This window comes from Mustela erminea, chromosome 14 (genome assembly GCF_009829155.1).
Source record: "Mustela erminea isolate mMusErm1 chromosome 14, mMusErm1.Pri, whole genome shotgun sequence".
NCBI lineage: Eukaryota > Metazoa > Chordata > Mammalia > Carnivora > Mustelidae > Mustela > Mustela erminea.
In genome coordinates, this window is record NC_045627.1 from 5,941,661 (window position 1) to 5,959,006 (window position 17,346).

The window sequence follows — 17,346 nt, forward strand, 5'->3', positions numbered from 1 at the left end:
ACACTATCCTTTCTCCATTAAATTGACTTTGCTTTTTTGTCAAAGATGACTTGGCTGTATTTGTGAGTCTGTTTCTGAGCTCTACATTTTGTTCTCTTTATTCCTTGGTCCATTCTTTCACCAATCCCCACACTGTATCATTTACTGTAGCTTTATAGTAAGTCTTGATGTTAGGTAGTGTCAGCAGTCCAACTTGTGGACTTCTTCAATGTTTTGTTGGCTCCTCTGGGTCTTTTGCCTCTCCATATAAAGTTCAGAATCAGTTTGCTGATAGCCACAAAATAACTTGCTGAGGGAGAGACTGGGATTACTTTAAATCTGTACATCAAGTTGGAAAGCATCTTAATATTGAGTATTCTTACCAATGAACGTTGGATATTTTGCATTTAGGTCTTTGATTTCTTTCATCAGAGCTTTGCAATTTTCCTCAAATAGAACTTGTACACATTGTATTGATACCTAAGTATTTCACTTTTTCCGTGTGCTAAGGTGGGTGGCATTATGTTTTAAATATCAAATTCCAGTTGTTCATTGCTGGTATATAGGAAGTTGATTGACTTTTGTACATTAATCTTATATCATGCAAACTTGCTATAACTCATATTTGTGCCAGGTTAATTTTTGGTGGGTTGCTTGAAGTTTTCTACATAGATGATCATGTCACCTGTGAACAAAGACAGTTTTATCTCCTCCTTCCCCAAAGGTAGACTTTTTCATTTCCTTTTCTTACAAACTGCGTTAGCTAGGGCTTGCAGTCCATACTGAAAAGGAGTGGTGCGAAGAGACGTCCTCCTTGCTGCTCTTGATCTTAGCAAGTAAGTTTCTTTCCGTGAAATGCGACGTTAGCTGTCAGTTTCTGTAGAGGTCGTCTAATTTAGGGAAGCTCCCTTCGATTCCTGGTTTGCTGAGACACAACATAATTTTAATGTAAAACATTGCACAATTAGCGTATACAGCTGGTTTCTGGTTTGTGAAAAGTATTTAACACGGGAGAAAAGAGTGGAAGGGAATACACTTATAATTCAACGTAGTCATCTTTGGCTGGAAAACGAGTATTTTCTTGACACATTTCTGTATTTTCTAAATTTGCCTCAATGGACCTACGTTGTTTGCTGTAACAGAAAAATAAGAGTATGAGAACGGACGAGGCGTCCAGAGAGAATGGCTTGCGGACAGGAGAGCGGAGAGAGGCTAAAACGGAAGCCCAAGGAGGCGGACCTGATTTAGTAATTGCGTCATCAAGGGGAAGGCAAGCTCTCTGAGGGCCAGGCCTGATGAGCTACCCCGCGGCGTGATAAGTTGTCCCACCTGGGTCTTGGCTTTGCCCAGGAAACGCTGTTTAATTACCCGGCGTTCCGAGCCCGGTTCTGCTGACAACGGAACCAGGTTTCCGTCTTTCCAAGTAGTTTTGCTGTTGTTTTAGAAGGAGGAGAAGGAGCTGGAGAGAGATTGATGGGAGTGAACCGAACCACGGAACCGGGGGCGCAGTGACCCGACAAGTCCCGGGGGGGGGAGGGGAGTGCGCCCCAAACCCCCGGCTCGCAGCGCGGGCGCCGGTTCCGAGCCCTGGGCACAGCCCGGCGGCGGGGAGGGGGCAGCAGCGCCCCCGCCTGGCTGCCGCGCTCCCGGCCGGGCTCACCCCGCCGCCCAGGTGCCTAGAGAGCGCACGCAGCTGCCGGCGCTCTCTCCCGGGGCCGCGGCTCCCGCGCCCGCCGTGTGCTGGGGCGACGGCGACAGGCGAGGGGCCCGGGCCCGCCCCGCCCCGGCCGCCGGCTGCCTGCAGCGAGCGCCGCGGACCGGCTGGAGCCGGGTGAGCCGCCGCGCCCGTGTCGCGCGGCAGCCGCGGAGGCTCTGGGGGACGGCGGGCGCGGGCGCGCACGGGAGGCACGGGCAGTCGGCGCCGGGCGGACCCTCGGTGGGCAGCGCGCCCACTTCCCCGGGCCGCGGCTGCGGGCGGCTCCGGCCCGCGCGGCCCCTCCGCCTTCAAGTCTGGGAGCTCCCGGCCCCACGCTGCCGGTGCCCATGGGGATCCGAGAGTTTCCCGGCGGCGCACCCAGGAGCAAAAGCATCGCCGTGTGAGTAGCGCCCGGGCTCGCGGGGCGCGGGGGCGCGGAGGGCGGCCCTCGGCAGCCGGGACGCCGGGCAGCCCGGGGCTCGGGTAGGGGCGGCGCGCGGCGGAGCTGCTCGGGAAGTTTCGGGCGTCCTCTCCGTCGCCGCTCGCCCCTATCTGCGCTGCCCCGAGGCGCCCGGGGCCGGGCGCTGGAGACGGGACCCGACGCCGAGGTTGCCGGGGCAGTTGGCGTGGGGGGCGGGCGAGCGGTTGGGGAACAGCGCGGCCTTGCCTCGGCACCTGCCCCTGCTGCGCCCTTGCCCGCCCTCGGACCTGCCCCTTACCTGCATCCCCCACTCTTTCTCTCCCTCCCCGCCCACCTGCCCGCCCGCGGCCTCAGTGGCATGAGGAGGTCACCGGACGTCAGCCCCCGGAGACTGTCCGACATCAGCCCCCAGCTCCGGCAGCTCAAGTACCTGGTGGTGGACGAGGCTATTAAGGAGGACCTGAAATGGTCGCGCTCTGTGGAGGACCTCACTAGCGGGCCCGTGGGGCTCACGTCCATTGAGGAGCGGATCCTGCGCATCACAGGCTACTATGGCTACCAGCCCTGGGCAGCGAGCTACAAAAGTAAGACCCCCTGGATCCCCCGCGTCCGCCCGCCCGTCTCCCCTGCCCTTGTCCCTGGCAGCTGGGGAGCAATCGCGGCGACGCGACCAGCCGCCCCCCTGCCCACAGATACAGCCCCAGCTTTGCAACTTTCAGGAGAAACCCTGAGATGGAGTTCTCCGGGACCTTTGGGAATTTCTGATCCGTTCTCTTACACCCCCTCCCCTTCCCACACACGCTTCTCTGTTCTCACCCCCTTGCTCTTGAGGTGTCGTGTCGCAGTGGGGAGACAGATTGGAAACCCATTGTAGCCTGCGCCTTGTGCTTTCCCTGCGGATTCGAAAGTGTTACTCGCCCCGGTCCGGGTGCAGCTGGCTCAGGGACCGACTGCAGACTTCGTGGGCCTGGAATTTTAACTCTTCCCTTGGTCTCCTGGGCCCTGGTGATGGTGGAAGATTCCGGGGCCTTGACTTTAAACTACTCGGCTCCTTTTGCTCCTTTCCCTATCTGTCCTCTGCGTGGAGGTTAATCCGGATCATTCTAGATACTGGCATTTGGTTCCTGAGAGAGAGAGGGTTGGTGCCAGGGGCAGCAGCTGAAACTTTTCTTTGCCAGTGGGCCCCAGCTGATGGCTTTGGCAAAGCTGTGATCAGTCGTACAGATAGTACCTGTGCGAGTAGGACTGATCTGGTGGGCAATTCTTCCTCTGGTTAGGAAGGAAGAAGTCAGCCACGACCAGCTCCGGATACCCGTAACTCTAAACCGTAATTAGTGGCCCCATCACCGTCCTTTGGCATAGCAAAAACGTTGCCCTTTACTTGCCAGTTAAGAAATGAGTCCTGCTTCATTTCATTTGTGATAAAGATGAATAGCTTAATGATTTTGAGATATGTTTTTCCCCTTCGTTCCTTGAAATTGGAACATACTTTATTGGTCCTTAGGAAAAAAAAATCAGGTTTTTGTAAATTAATCATATTGAGCTCTAAAAATAGGTCTCATTTTCTCCTAAACCCCTTGATTCCAAGCCAGAGAGGTCAGCAGGATGCTGGCAGTTAGCTGGTTACTTTTAAGTTATTTGCAGGAAGAAATATGGGATTTTAATGTTTTGTTTTCATGCCCTTACTTGCTTTTAAGGGACTGCGGTGATTGTGTTTAACTCTGTATAAACCTTTAAAAGGTTATCTGTGTCTCCTCCAGTTTCCAGCTTCTGCTGCTAAAATCCTAGCTGCTAAATTGGCTTTGGATGACAGAAGGAACACAAGGGACCAAGTTCTCTTTCAAGCAGAATGCTGTGCGTAGAGTGAAACAATGCAAAAGGAACGTAAACCCATAGGAAACCCATTTGTCTTATATGTAAAGATAAGACCTGTCCTGTTTCCGCTTGCTGGAATTCTATCAGAAGTTTCCCATGTCTTGGTTCTGTTCTCTGCTTTCTTAATAACTAAAGACAGTCGTGTAAATCAGAACCTTCCTGGAGTCCTCTAGTCCCCAAAGCCACGGAGAGATCTGTCACTAGTTTTACTAGTGATGTGGCCCTACGTGCTTTGTGGAAATTTTCACTAGGGTTTGTGACTTGGCGGGGAGGCAGGGAGCCATAGAGCCATATCACTGATGACTGTGCTCGGTGCAAACACACTTTATAATTAAGACGGGGGACAGGCCGTATAGAAAACACGTTTCTTGTACCACTAGTGGATTCTTAAATATCCTCTATCTGAGGCTTCATTGAAGGGATAATATTAACACAAAGGGCAGCAGCGATCACTGGGATTGACTAATGTCCGTTCTCGCCAGTCTTTTTGTTCCCGTGAAGATTTGCCTTAATTCTAAGGGGAGTTCCTTTTTTCTAAAATGCTTTAGGTGACAGCTGACATTTTGATGAATTAATTAGATTTTAAGTTTAAATTTAGAGAAGCTAATGTTTTATTAATATAGTCAAAGACATCTTAGGGCAGTCCTTTGGCTGTTTGCTATTTCTATCAGAGTAGAAGGAAGAATAAAAAGGCTTATCTATATGTTGGTATCAGTTGTTCTGTTTGTCGGCGAATCATCGTACTGAGCAAGCCGGGAGACGCGATGATTACAAAATAAATGCGGAGCAGGCCGTGGGCTGCTGCATGCCATGTCCTTGGCATTGGTAGGTCACTTTTTGGCCATCTTTCACAGTGGCTTGTCTGTGTCCCCACTGAAGGAGTCCCCAGTGAGGATTTCTGACTATTTGAGGGGTGTACATGTGCTCCCTTTGTAGCAGCAGACATTACTGAACTAAGCAAGGATTCATTCTTATCCTCTTGATTTTTGGTCTTTGTTTTGGGTGGCTAAGCTAAGTGATGTTAACTTTCAATAGTGCAGACATGGCCTTTGCTCAGTATTTTCTCCTGTCAGTGAGAGGAACAAGTTTCCCTCTAGACAAGGGACTTTTTGTAAGGAATTGTTGGGGGGGGGACAACAAAAACAAAACCAAAAAACTCCTACTAAAGTCCCCTGGGTCTCACGGGATGGTATGTATGGAGCGGTCAGCTGAGAATTAAACTAGAAACAAGCAAGTAGGCTGGGTCAGGGTCCGGTCCCCAGGGGCTCAAGTCCTGGAAGCTCCACATCCGTATTTCTGAACCAAACCTCTTGGGCAGGATTCTCGGTGGTTCCTTGGGTTCCTAGCTGTGAGCATATCCAGATCCCAGAGAGCAGGTGGTCCAGAGCAGTCGCTCAGTAAATGTTTGGTGAGTGAGTGAGTGAGTACATATGGTCCAAGTCACTGGCCTCAGTGGGAGAAAACCTTTGACTGGACCTCTGTAGTGGTCTGGGTCCTTGGACTCCTTCTGGTGCCTTCCTGTCCTTTTGGAATGGCTTCCCTCCTTCCGCATTCTCCCATCTTAACTGCGTCCTTGGCTTTCCAGACCGTAGGCTAGGCCAGGATTCCTGATGGCAAGCTTTGGTTTCGCCCAGGGTTTCCCAAGCTCAGCATGCTTGACATTTTGTCCTGAATAATTCTTTAGTGTGGGGGGCTGTCCTGTGCATTGTAGAGCGCTCAGCAGTGTCCCTGGCCTTTGGCACTCCATTGCCACCACCCCCCCACCCCCGGCCCCACAGTGTGACAGCCAAAAATGTTTCCCGATATGGCCACGTGTCTCCCGGGAGTGTACCTTTGGATAAGAAGCCCTCATAATCTAACGTCAAGGGTACGCTCCAGGTGAACTCTTCTGGTGACCCGTCATGCTAACCTAAAAAAGCCTGCCTTCTGGATTCCTGACCTCCTGTCTTCATTCCTCCTGGACCCCTTCTTCGGTTTTCATGACGGGCCTGGCTCGAATCTACATCCTTCTGGAAGAGCCTGTTGCCATTCCAGCTGACATGGCTTGGTACCCAATCACCGTAAATCAGGAGCCTGTAGAAAGTGTTTTTGAATTCAAAACAACATGCCTGGAGCCTCTCAGTGACTTCCTTTCCCCTCCGACCTTGTATCACAGAGCCCCCTTGCTCTCTCGGCTGTCTGGTGTAGACACCACTGAGGGAGGGGTGGGGAACAGAGATCTGGTATAAGCCATCAGTGTGATGGTAGTTGGGCCTGACGCGGTGGGGCCGGGTGGCGTTCCGGCACAGAGATGATTGAAGTCACAACTTTGCAGATCCCAGATGGAGCCTCTCAGGCAGGATGCAGGAGCATTTATAAATGCTTATTTTCATTTACTCCTTATTTTCATTTAGTCATTTAGCAAACTTTTTTGGAGCACTTAAAAATGCCAGAATACAGAGATCAGTGATGAGAGAGGAAGCTCACTGCACAGATGTGCACAGATGTGCACAGATCAACAAATCTGTTCATCTAGGAGATGGGCGCCCTGTTTACAGTCACAGGGAGGCTGTACTTCGCAGAAGGTTTCCCTGATGGGTGGCTTCAAACAACAGGCCCTTAAACATTTTTCTAACTAAAGAAACTTTTCAGGAATAGCTTTTGGGTGTGTGTGTGGGGGGGTGTTCGTGGTCGTGTTTACGGCTTAAAATGAGGTATAGCTGTCTTTTGAGCAGATGTAGTAATATTACATGGTGTTGACCCGTTCAGATAAAGGTTATTTTTTTTTTTTTTGAAACAGTGCTGATGGGTTTAGTTTTAAGTCATTTGTAGAAAGGAGGGTTGGTTAGTCCCAAATAACCCCCCCTCCCATGTCTAGTCCACTCTAGCCTGTAGTTGGCGAGTTGAGCCTTGGTTGGGAACATGGGAATTCTGGAGCAGAACCATCCATGTAGCTGGGTGACCTTTTTTTAGTTCAAGTTGGGAAAGAGGTCACTGGGTAACTCTCCCAGTAACAAAGCAATCTTGTGTTTTTGGATCTTCCAGGTCAAAAGCATCAGAAAGGGTTTGTGTGAGGTCGGGGGCGGCAGTTGGTAGAGAAAGAGCATCTTTCTTCTGCTCTTTGCCATTTCAGCCCAGACTGCCGGTACAGGCTGCTGATGCCATGACCAGTGAAAGCCGGAATGGTGGCTCGGGGTATAATTCATGGTGAGCAACCTCTGTTCGGTCCTCCCAAAATAGTAAAGGTCAGGTCAGCAATTCAAAAATGACCCACTTGTAAGAGATTTATAATTTGGTTGTAAATGTTTATTCTGGGTTGGGCCTTGGCATATTGAAATACTAGATCAAAAAGATTTTTAAAGGAAAAAAAGTTGGAGGGGGCAGAGGGCAAGAGTGAGCAGAGAGCATAAACAGCACTTTCTAACGTCTCCGAGAGTCCATTTTATTCCTGAATGGAATACGTGTTAACTAAGTAGTAAATGGTTTTCAGAGAGTCAAAAGAATTAAATGCAGAACTGTTCTCTTGTAGGGAAGCACAGTGCTCCCCAGTATGCTCAGATCATGGACAGGGGTTAGAAACCCTTTGCCTCTGGTCATGGAGGGCCATGGTCTCCCTTCTAGGGAAGCAGAGCCCGGGCCCAGAGATTTCTCACTGTTCTGCAGAAGTCGCCCCTGGTTCTGTTTACAAGGCACCTGATCTAAAACACCAGGGTGGACATTTGTCCTTCCCTCAAGCAGCTGGAAATATTCATTTTGGTTGAGTTAAACAATTCATATACCCATGGATGAACCATTGAGCTCTGTGAAGGGTTTTACCAGGTGCCGACAAGGCTGCTCGTTTGAGTTGTAGCCTGAGTGCAGGCAGGGCAACCTCCGCATCTCACGTTGTCAGGGGAAGCAGATGAAGTGGGTCTCGGGCGGCTGGGTTCCTATCGCTTTGTCACCCTGTCACTGCTGGCAGGTCACTCATCATGGGGAACCTCTGTTTTCTCATCTGTAGAGTTGGGGATAATGTCACCACTCTTCAAGGATTGTCACGAGGAATAAATGAAATAATGTATATAGAGCATCTGGCATCTATAAATAATCCTTCATTTTCATTTATTCTTCAGCAAACTTTTTGAGCTCTTAGTGTGAGGACTCTACTAGCGTCTAGAGGGTAGTGACACAGTCCTCATGCTGGGGTCTCCCAGGCCAGAGGGAGAGAGGGAAATCTGAAGCAAGCCGACATATGGTGAAGATGGGCTTGGGGGTGCTTCGAGAGCCCTTTCTCACCATGGGGAGTGCGGCTCCAAAGTTGGAGGCAGAGTAAGCCGCAGGAAGGTGGCGGGGGGTGGGAGAAGGTTTGCCTTCCATACAGATGACCAGCACCTTTGCAGAAATGTGCATTCGCTACTCCCAGAAGGTGACTCAGCCTGACTGGACTGTGGCCGCTTGGTGAAGGCTGTCTGTGAGCAGAAACTGACTTGAGTGTGTTACGCTCCAGCTATCGGATGTGTGTCATCAGCAAGGCCATGGATACCTGTCCCTTCACCCACCCAGGTCCCAGGCTAAGTGTCACTTCTTCCAGGGAGTCTCCAGGACCATCTAGATCTGGCGAGATGTTCTTGCCAGGGGCTCCACAGTGCAGTCACTTCACACACTTGTTGTCACAGCTGATTTAAGTGTGTGGCTGAAATGAAAGACGGCAAGCCTGCAAGGGCAGGGCTCCTGGCTGTGTCCCCAGTCCTTGGCTCTGGGACCATAGGACTTTGGTGGTTGTGTCCCCCAGTTGCAGAGCATTTCTGGCACCAAAAGCAGTAAATGTTTACTACATATATTAGTGAAATTTCATGTGTACGTGTGCGCGTGCACACACACACACACACACACACACACACACACGGCTGATGTGCATCTACATTTCTGTGGGGTCTTCCAGAATTATCCTGCACGGAGCCCTTCGGATTGCCTTTCGCCATCAAGAAATGGGCCTCCCATTGCCAGTGTCCCGGGTCTTCACCTTGACTCAACTACAAACAGTGACAAGCAATCTCACTCCTCCAGCTTACATTTGCCCACGGCGTATCAGAGCGTTTAGTGCAGTTTCAATAAGCTCCTGGTAAAAATGCTGTGGAAAAATGAACAGAGCCCAGGGAAGAAGAGAAATGGATCAAGGGGGGATTGGAATTATGATCTTTAGGCAAGAATAAAGTATCAGGGGAGGGAGAGGTAAAATGGGCCTATGACATGACTCTATGAGAACGATTGGAGCCAGAACCTTTGGGGGTGTCCTCCCAGCTCACCGTAATGCCCTTCCCTGCCTGGCACCACATCCCGTGGGTGGGCTTCTAGCAGTCAGACTTGCCTCATCTCCTGGCCATCACGGGTTAGGTTGGTATGGACTCTTGACACACACTGACTCACCCAGTATCTCCCTCCTGGAATTTGACGCTAAAATCAGGAGGTTATGGTCTTGTTTCAAGTGGAGGAGATACTATGAAGGGGCTCTGCTGGCTTCCGTGGGGATGGGGAGGCAGGGAAAGCTGTTCTGCACAGAAGAATCAGCCAGATGTGCAGAGTGACCCAGAGGGACCAGTGGCAATTTTCAGGATTCGATGCTGGGTGCTGTTTACCTCCTGGGTCAAGGTCGTGATGGAGCTCGTCCTCCGGGCTCCAGGAGCTGGCACTGTGGCAGTGCCACAGCCCCTTCCTGCTAAGTGAGCAGAAGCTGGGTTTTGTTCTGTGCACCGGCAGACTCCCATCTGAATAATATTTCTGAGCCACTTCTACAGGCCCATGTAGGACAAAACAAGGATATACATACCAAAGAATTTTCCATTGGCAATAAGAAATCACGTCCTGACTGCTGAGATAAAAAAGATTATGGAGCCTCTGTCACTGGCAAGCTTCAGAAGGAGGCAGACAGTCAGTAACCCCAGCTGGATTAAGTATTTACTTATCCTGTGTGAAGGGGGTGGAGGGGATTTGTCTTCGATTTATTTATTTTTTTACATGATGTCTTTTAGTTCATTGGTGAGTGTGCGTTGATCAGGAGAGTTACAGACCAGTGTTGTTTCCTTCTCTTAGAGTCTAGAAAGGAACTTGTACAGTTAGGAACTGGGAAATTCTTTCAGCTACAGATGGTGACGGGACCTTGAACGGTGGCCTTGGACATGGGCACACACTTTTCTCCTACGCAGCTTGAGGCAGCCTTAGTTTGTGACAGCACTCGAAATTCTAGGGAAGAAATCGCTCCTCCGAGGTGACTTGGAGCGTGGAAGGGCGGGGCCTGTACCGGCTGTCCGAGATGGAGAGTATGAATGGAACCTCTCAGAACACTTTCCTAGTTTTGACAAACGTTTTCTGTGACATTCAGATTTTCCACCTGTCAGTCTGCTGTGTATCGTCTGCTGTATGTGCCTGGTTAGGAATCTATTAAGAATTTATTTTTATCCTTTTTCATCATCTACTTCCTAACAGTGTGTATGATAACATCTGGGTATATCCTCAAGGTTCTGTCGAAAAGGGTCCGAAGAAAGAGGCTTCCTGATGAGTGTGGACTTTGCTTCCTCACTTTCCTCTTTAGAAACCGAGTCTGCTCGTATTCGATGAACATACATTGAGATGTCCGCTTCTTAAAAAATGAACATAATTATGATGCTCGGTGTGAAACACTTGGGTTTTCCGCAGTGTTCTCATGCCACGCGTGTGGGAGTTTAAGAAACACTATTCATGGAGCTAGGCATCACGCTGGTGTGCCATACCTAGGAAGGGCTCGAAATCTCCACCTCTGTTCATTTTGTTTTCAAGAGTCAGGTCGTTTGGAGACTATTTAAATGCTATAATCCAGAGCCCCAGATTTCAGGGGTTCATCCAGACTCTTTCAGTTTAAGTCAGCATTTTCTTTTATGAAATATTGAACATACAAAAGCTATTTAAGTATTTATCTGATTTTAGGCAGTGCGTATGTTTTCAAAGTTACATGTGAACAAAATGATATAATTAGACTGTTCTAGAAAACACTCAGAAGCCTTGGTACTGGTGCCTGTGTAATGGTGTTTATTCTCTCTGTAACCTGTCCTGTATCTTGTGGTTCTCTGGGGGGGCTCTGAGGACACTCACTGTGAGGGACGATCACTTTCAATTTAGACCCCCCTGCCGTCTTACTCCCTCTTGAGAGGCTCAGGGGCCAGACAGAGGCTTCAGCAAACCACTGCCTGGAAGCCCAAATGCTGCTCACGAAGGGGTTTATTTGTAAATGCTGTGGAAACAGATCAAACCGTTGAACCATAGTGGATGTGTAGCTCTCCCTCCCCCTGTCCCACTCCCCACCTCCCCCAACCACCCAGTCATGCATCCTTTCATTCAGTCAGACACCAAATAATTCACTGCTTCTAAAGATTTTTATTTATTTATTTGACAGACAGAGATCACAAGTAGTCAGAGAGGCAGGCGGAGAATGAGGGGGAAGTAGGCTCCCCGCTGAGCAGAGAGCCCAATGCAGGGCTCGATCCCAGGACCCTGAGATCATGACCTGAGTCGAAGGCAGAGGCTTTAACCCACTGGGCCACCCAGGCACCCCTAGTTCACTACTTCTAAAGGGCAACAAATATATTCACTTCTAACAGAAATAGAAGTGTATGATGTGGTTACAGTATTTCTGGAAAATTCCATAGTCGGGGGATGAGACAGACATATGCCAGTTTATAATACTTTCCTTGTCTTGGGGCCATCTCACAGATGCACTAAGTGTGTCTTCTTGGTGTTTCCCTAACTCAATACCTGGAGGTATTTGCGGTCGGCATTGAACAGTCTTGCACTAAGCTCTACACATGATATCGCATATTATCTTAACCGTAGGGCACTGTAGACAGTCAGCACCAGGGCAGTGAGCCACAGCAAACTTCTTTTCCTATTTCCTCGGAAGCTCCGGCTCTGCTGCTGTCATCGGAGTTCTAATTCATTTATTTGATGTATCCTAGCAGTTCAACACTTTTTCTCCCTCTTTTCGTGAAATCATGCAACAAACAAAGATTTTTTTTTTAACTGGGTTGATGAGATTAAGCCACTAACCCAGCACATTTCTCCCCTAATGTTTTATGCCGCAGGCATTCTGGTTCTTTCCAGTGCTAAAGAAAGCCAGCCTGAGACCTGAGACATTCTTCTTCTTCTGACTAGGGGCCAAGCAGAAAAACAGTGGCCTGGAATTGAAAAGCGTTGGGATTTCTTTCCGGCTCTGCCTGTTCTTTCCCCTGCTGCTGCTCATTCGTCTGTATGGTTTCTCCGTTGCCCATAGGAGAAAAATCCCCAGAATTAAGTCCTGTACCCCTTCCTCCTCTGGCAACCCTGAGAGTCCTAGCACTCTTGAATTCCTGTAGCTGTGAAGGGGAGTGATGTTTCTAAAGGCCGGCTCTACTTCTGTACGGTAGTAAGAATCAGAGTGTCCCGGTTACCGTGACCATGACTTTACGCCATAACATCAAGGATGGTGAAGATCTGGAGTTCCACCCAGTGGTTTCTTGCATGACTCGTCCTGGAGCCGTTTCCCCTCGTGGGGATGAATCTAAGATTCAGGGATGTGGCTGAGCTAAAATGTAGGACACAGGTGGTTGGAGGACACCGTGCATTCCCTTCTGTCCCCTGTCGTCTCGCTTGCCTCTTTCTCTGGCCCCCACCTTTTCTTAATGCTGAGCACGTGGAGTCTGAGCCCGGACAGGAGGCTGCGTGTCTTCGGAACTGAGGCTCGCTGGTGGTCAGCAGGTGGCCCCGAGTTCCTTGGATCAATGCCCGGGTTCCTAGATTTCTCTACTGCTTTTTGGTTGATGTGACTCCTGGAGGCAGAGGGCGGGGGCTGAGGCCACTAGGGTCCTGGGCCGCCTCGTATGGAATAGGAAGCCGGGAGCTGACAAGGTAACAGTTCTCCAAGAGTGGCTCAGAAGTCTTGCCTCAGAGCTGACAGCGATGCCCTGGGCCTGCCTTACTTCTATCTAGAAGCGTCTGTGTTGCTTTGGGGGAAATACAGTATAAAGAGAAAAGACACACTGTCTTTTCCCTTTGTTTTACACACAGTCCTCTCTGGAGAGGACTTTACATCTGACATTTCTGGTCACCAAAGAGGTGGGTAGGGTTTTCCACCTGAACCCACTCTGCTGTGCCAGCTGGTAATCTAATGGATTCTCTGGATTCTAGTGCTGCATACACGGGGACAGCAACAGGTCCCACGGGCGAAGGGCTCCGTCCTGTAAGACTGCCCCCACCTCAGACCCCAGTCCCCAAGTCCAGGTCGTTAGTGTGCTTCTGACCTGCTGGCTAGAATTTGGGGGTTTCCACAACCCCCTCCTCGGGTGTGATTCATCTGTCCCTGTGGTTCCCAGAACTCAGGAAAGTCGTTTACTTATTAGATCCTCCATGTATCGTAAGAGGATGTAACTTAGAAATGTAAGAGGATAGAGCTTAGGTGGAAAGAAGCAGAGGGCAGGGCATGCAGGAAGGGGCGCCAGGCTCCCACGGCCCCTCTGGGTGCACCACCCTCCCGGCACCTCCTCGTGACCTGCCACCCCAGAGAGCCCTCCAGATGCCCTCCTCCTGGGTTTATATGGAGGGCCCAGGACAGAGGCAGGAGTGGTTAAGTCATTGGCCATTTGGTGCTTGGTTTGACATCCATTTCCTTTCCCTTCTCGGAGGTGGGTGTTGGGGGTGGGGACTGAGAGTTCCAGCCCTCTCATCACACAGAGCTGGTTCCCCGGGCAACCGGCCTCCATCCTGAGGCGTTCCAGAAGTCACCTCAGTAGCATCATCTCAGTGTGCCTAGAAGGGGCTTCTCAGGAACCAGCAACCGAAGAGACTCATTTCACCTTTACGGCTCTTACCAAGCAGGAAATTCCAAGGGTCTCAGGAGCTCTTTGCCAGAGGCGGCCATGAGAACCACATATGTATTTCTTTTGTTTTTGAATTCCAGTAGAGTTAACATACCGTGGTCCCTTCAGACCTACAGTATAGCGATCAACAGTTCTGTAATTTATCCATGGCTCGTCAAGATAAGTGCACGCTCAACCCTTTTACCTGTTTCCTCCATCCCGCCAGCCCCTCCTCTCTAGTAACCATCAGTTTGTTCTGTATGGTTAAGAATCTGCTTTCCGGTGTGTTGTATATTTCTTAGTAGAAGTCGCAGTATTGCATGTAGGTCTTAAAAAAAAAGAGATTTTAGAGGCAGTTGGGTAAATTTGAATGCTGTTTATTAAATTATTTTAGGGACTATTGTTATTTTTCTTGGATCTGATATTAGTGTGGCTATTTAGGATAATGTCCCTATTTTTAAGAGAACTGAGGTATTTAGGGACACCTGGGTGGCCTAGTCAATTAAGTGTCTGACTCTTGATTTCAACTCAGGTCATGATGGGGTCATGGGATCAAGCCCCATGTTGGGCTCCATGCGCAGCAAGTCTGCTTCTCTTCCTCTCTTTCTGGCCCTCCCCTGACTCACACACTCTCACTCTTTAAAAAAATGAATAAATCATTTTTAAAAAAGATACTGAGGTATTTAGGCATAAAGTGTCATTATGTCTATAATGTATTTTCAAGTCGTTCAGCAGCAACAAGTACAGACAGGCAGATGCAATGGCGGGTGAACAAAATGTGGCAGAATTTTAATATTTGGCTGATCTGAATAATGGATATGCGTGTGCTCATGAGACTATCTTCTCAGCCTTTCTGTAAGCACCAACATTTTCAGAATAAAGAATGTCATTGTTTCAGCTGTGGCATCGCACAGGCCAGGACTCAGAGGTTTCAGGTAGAGTTATCACGTCAGAATTTAGCCAAAAAGCAGGAGGGCTTGTGTGAACCTTGCAGGTTATCTCCGAGAAGATGGAGGCTCTTGGCTTCGAAGGCCGCTTTCAGCCACAGTCAGCATTCAGCACCACCGTCCAGGTCGCACACAGCCTAGGTGGGTACGGTCTGACTGTGCGTGTTCCCTCATCGTGCCGCCCCTTCACTCACATTTGGAAATCCTAACCCCCAGTGCCGGGGTAGAGGCAGATGTGGGGTTATTGGGAGGTCATTGGTTCACAAAGGAGAGCCCTCTAGAGTGGGATGGTGCCTTCCTAACAGGATGCCAGGGGAGCCAGCTCGCTCGCTGTGTGCCACCAGACGCTCACAAGAGCCCAGAAAAGGGCTCTCCCCAGAAGCCGGCCACACTGGGTCCCGAGCCTGGACCTCTGGTCTCCGGACTGTGAGAAGGAGATTTCTGTTGTTCGCAAGGCACTCGGTCTGCGGTAGCCTGACAGCAGCCAGAACAGTAAGGCGCAAAGGCTACATTTGCCTTGGTTTCCCTCTGCCACCTCCGGCCGCATCACCTTCCCTCAGACTGGCTCATCACCCGGGTGTGTGTCCGACGCAGAATGCGGGGGCGGTGCAGTGGCTGGGCGCGCGCCCCAGACTCAGCAGCTGTGTACGTCAGACACGTGTAGCCTTTTGTCTGTCAGTCACACCGTACTGAATAAGGTGGTTTTAACTAAAACAAAAGACGTGCTCTTTGCTGTGTGGGACTTGTCTTATGTTCCAGGAGTCTTCTGATGAAGGAAACCTATTTTTTCCAGAGATTTGGAGTTCCAGCCCATTTCTCAAAGGGCTTGAACTTTGTACCCCATAAGATAAAAATAGGCTTGAATCTGGGGACACCTGGCCTTCCTGGAGAGTGGACAGGTAGCATGACACGTGTGTCTGCACGTTTTCAAGGGCTGTTTTCAAGGTTTTGTTGGCCCGGAGGGCAGGTCGTGCTTCTGGTGCTGAGTCCTCACGATGCTGGCCGCTCGGACCTGGCCTTCTCCTGACCAGGTCTCATGGGCGCTTTGTCTGTCCTCCTGGCTCCTAAGGATAAGGGTGAGGCCATAGAGGGAGGGCCTATTTATTTATTTATTTATTTGTGGAGATGGCCCTAAGGACATTGCTCTGTCAGCTGCTCCCTGGAGAAGAACTCTCTGGTGGTGCGCGCGCAGGGGCCCAGGCCCCCACAGGGGAGAGGGCGAGGGAGGTCTCTTGGTCTCCGTGGGTCAGCACACACACTACAGACGATGAAGAATCGCCATTTGCCATTCCTGGCAGAATTCACCTGGCAGTGTCTCTAGGAAGGCATCATTGTTGCTGTTCGTGGCTTGAGAAATGAAGGCACAGAATAGTGAATGGACCGCACAGGGATAATGTTACTCTTGCGTCAAGGTGAGCTCGTGAGTATTGGGCAATCTGAGAAGTCGTGCGGGTTCCTGGGTTCCAGGAGAGAAGATCTGCTCCTTGAGCATGGGGCAGAGGGAGACCTTTGGGAACTTGCAGTGAGACAGGGAAAGCACAGATGCTACCGTGTGAGGAGGAGGAAGTGGTCCTCGTGCTGGGAGTGGGGACAGTTATCGGGTTGGGAATGAGGGATGCGCGAGGTCAGAAAGGGTGTGGAGCAGAAAGCAAGAGTGGGGTTTGAATCTCAGACCGTCCTCGCGGGAAGGAGCATGCAGGGAAGCTGCTAAAACCAAGGGAAGGGAGGTGACATTCGACTTTGCCGAGCGGCTGTGAATGTTTTGCACTTGTCCTAGACGAGTATTCATGCTCACGCCGGTCGGCTAGATGCTCCGGAGTGGAATTTCAGGGCTGCAGTAGACAGAAAGCTCTTTAGATCTTCTCTGTCTCCTGCCAGCCTTGATGAAGCACGGCCCACGTGTCGGCCACATGGCAAGGAGCTGCACGTGGCCTTCAGTACTCAAGGTGCCCAGCCAACAACCAGCAAGAAAGCGAGCTGTAGGTCCTACAGCCCTCAGGAACAGGTGCTTCCAGCTGTTGCACTGCTGGAAAATCGTATCCTTCTCCGGCTGAGCCCTCAGGTTGAGGACCCGCCCAGCTAGCATCTCGCTTTCAGCCTCCTGGAAAAGAGTCAGTGGGGAGCAGACTGGTAAATAATCTGTCACAAGATAAAAGAAACAGGACCAGGCAACAGGGCATATCTGAATTCTGGTCTCGGCTCTGCCGCTTCCTAACTGGGTGTCATCGACCAGGTCCCTTATCCAGCCCGGCCATCCCTTACCGTTCACGTTCAGTGAAGGGATTTGGCAAGATCCTCCTCTCTCCCTACCAGCAAATAGTCTGATGAGCTTAAGATTTATCTTTAACATCTGAGGAACTCATTTATTCTGGAAATGAATGTTTAGAGGTTAAAAAAAAAAAAGAAGAAGGAAGGAAGAAAGAAAAATTAAGGATGATAACCAAACCTGGGTCCTGTCTAGAACATTAGTCCATTTCCGAATCCCTCTGCAAGATATAGTGGGCGAAGCCCACAGTGGGGCTCTCGGACACTAAGTCTCTGGAAAGGGAAACACGTGGGGTAAAGAGTTCCTTTGAATCCCCTGTTCTTTTTATCTTATTTCCTTTGGTG

At 50.1% G+C, this 17,346-nt stretch overlaps 1 protein-coding gene across 1 annotated transcript in view; it reads left to right on the forward strand.

The window, feature by feature from the left end:
• Positions 1–2,022: 2,022 nt before the first annotated feature.
• Positions 2,023–17,346, forward strand: part of SLC35F3 (solute carrier family 35 member F3) — a 375,560-nt gene continuing 360,236 nt past the window's right edge. The window contains exons 1-2 of the mRNA XM_032313322.1: positions 2,023–2,075; positions 2,451–2,680. Coding sequence (XP_032169213.1) covers positions 2,023–2,075; positions 2,451–2,680 — 283 coding nt within the window. The remainder of the gene's footprint in view (positions 2,076–2,450; positions 2,681–17,346) is intronic.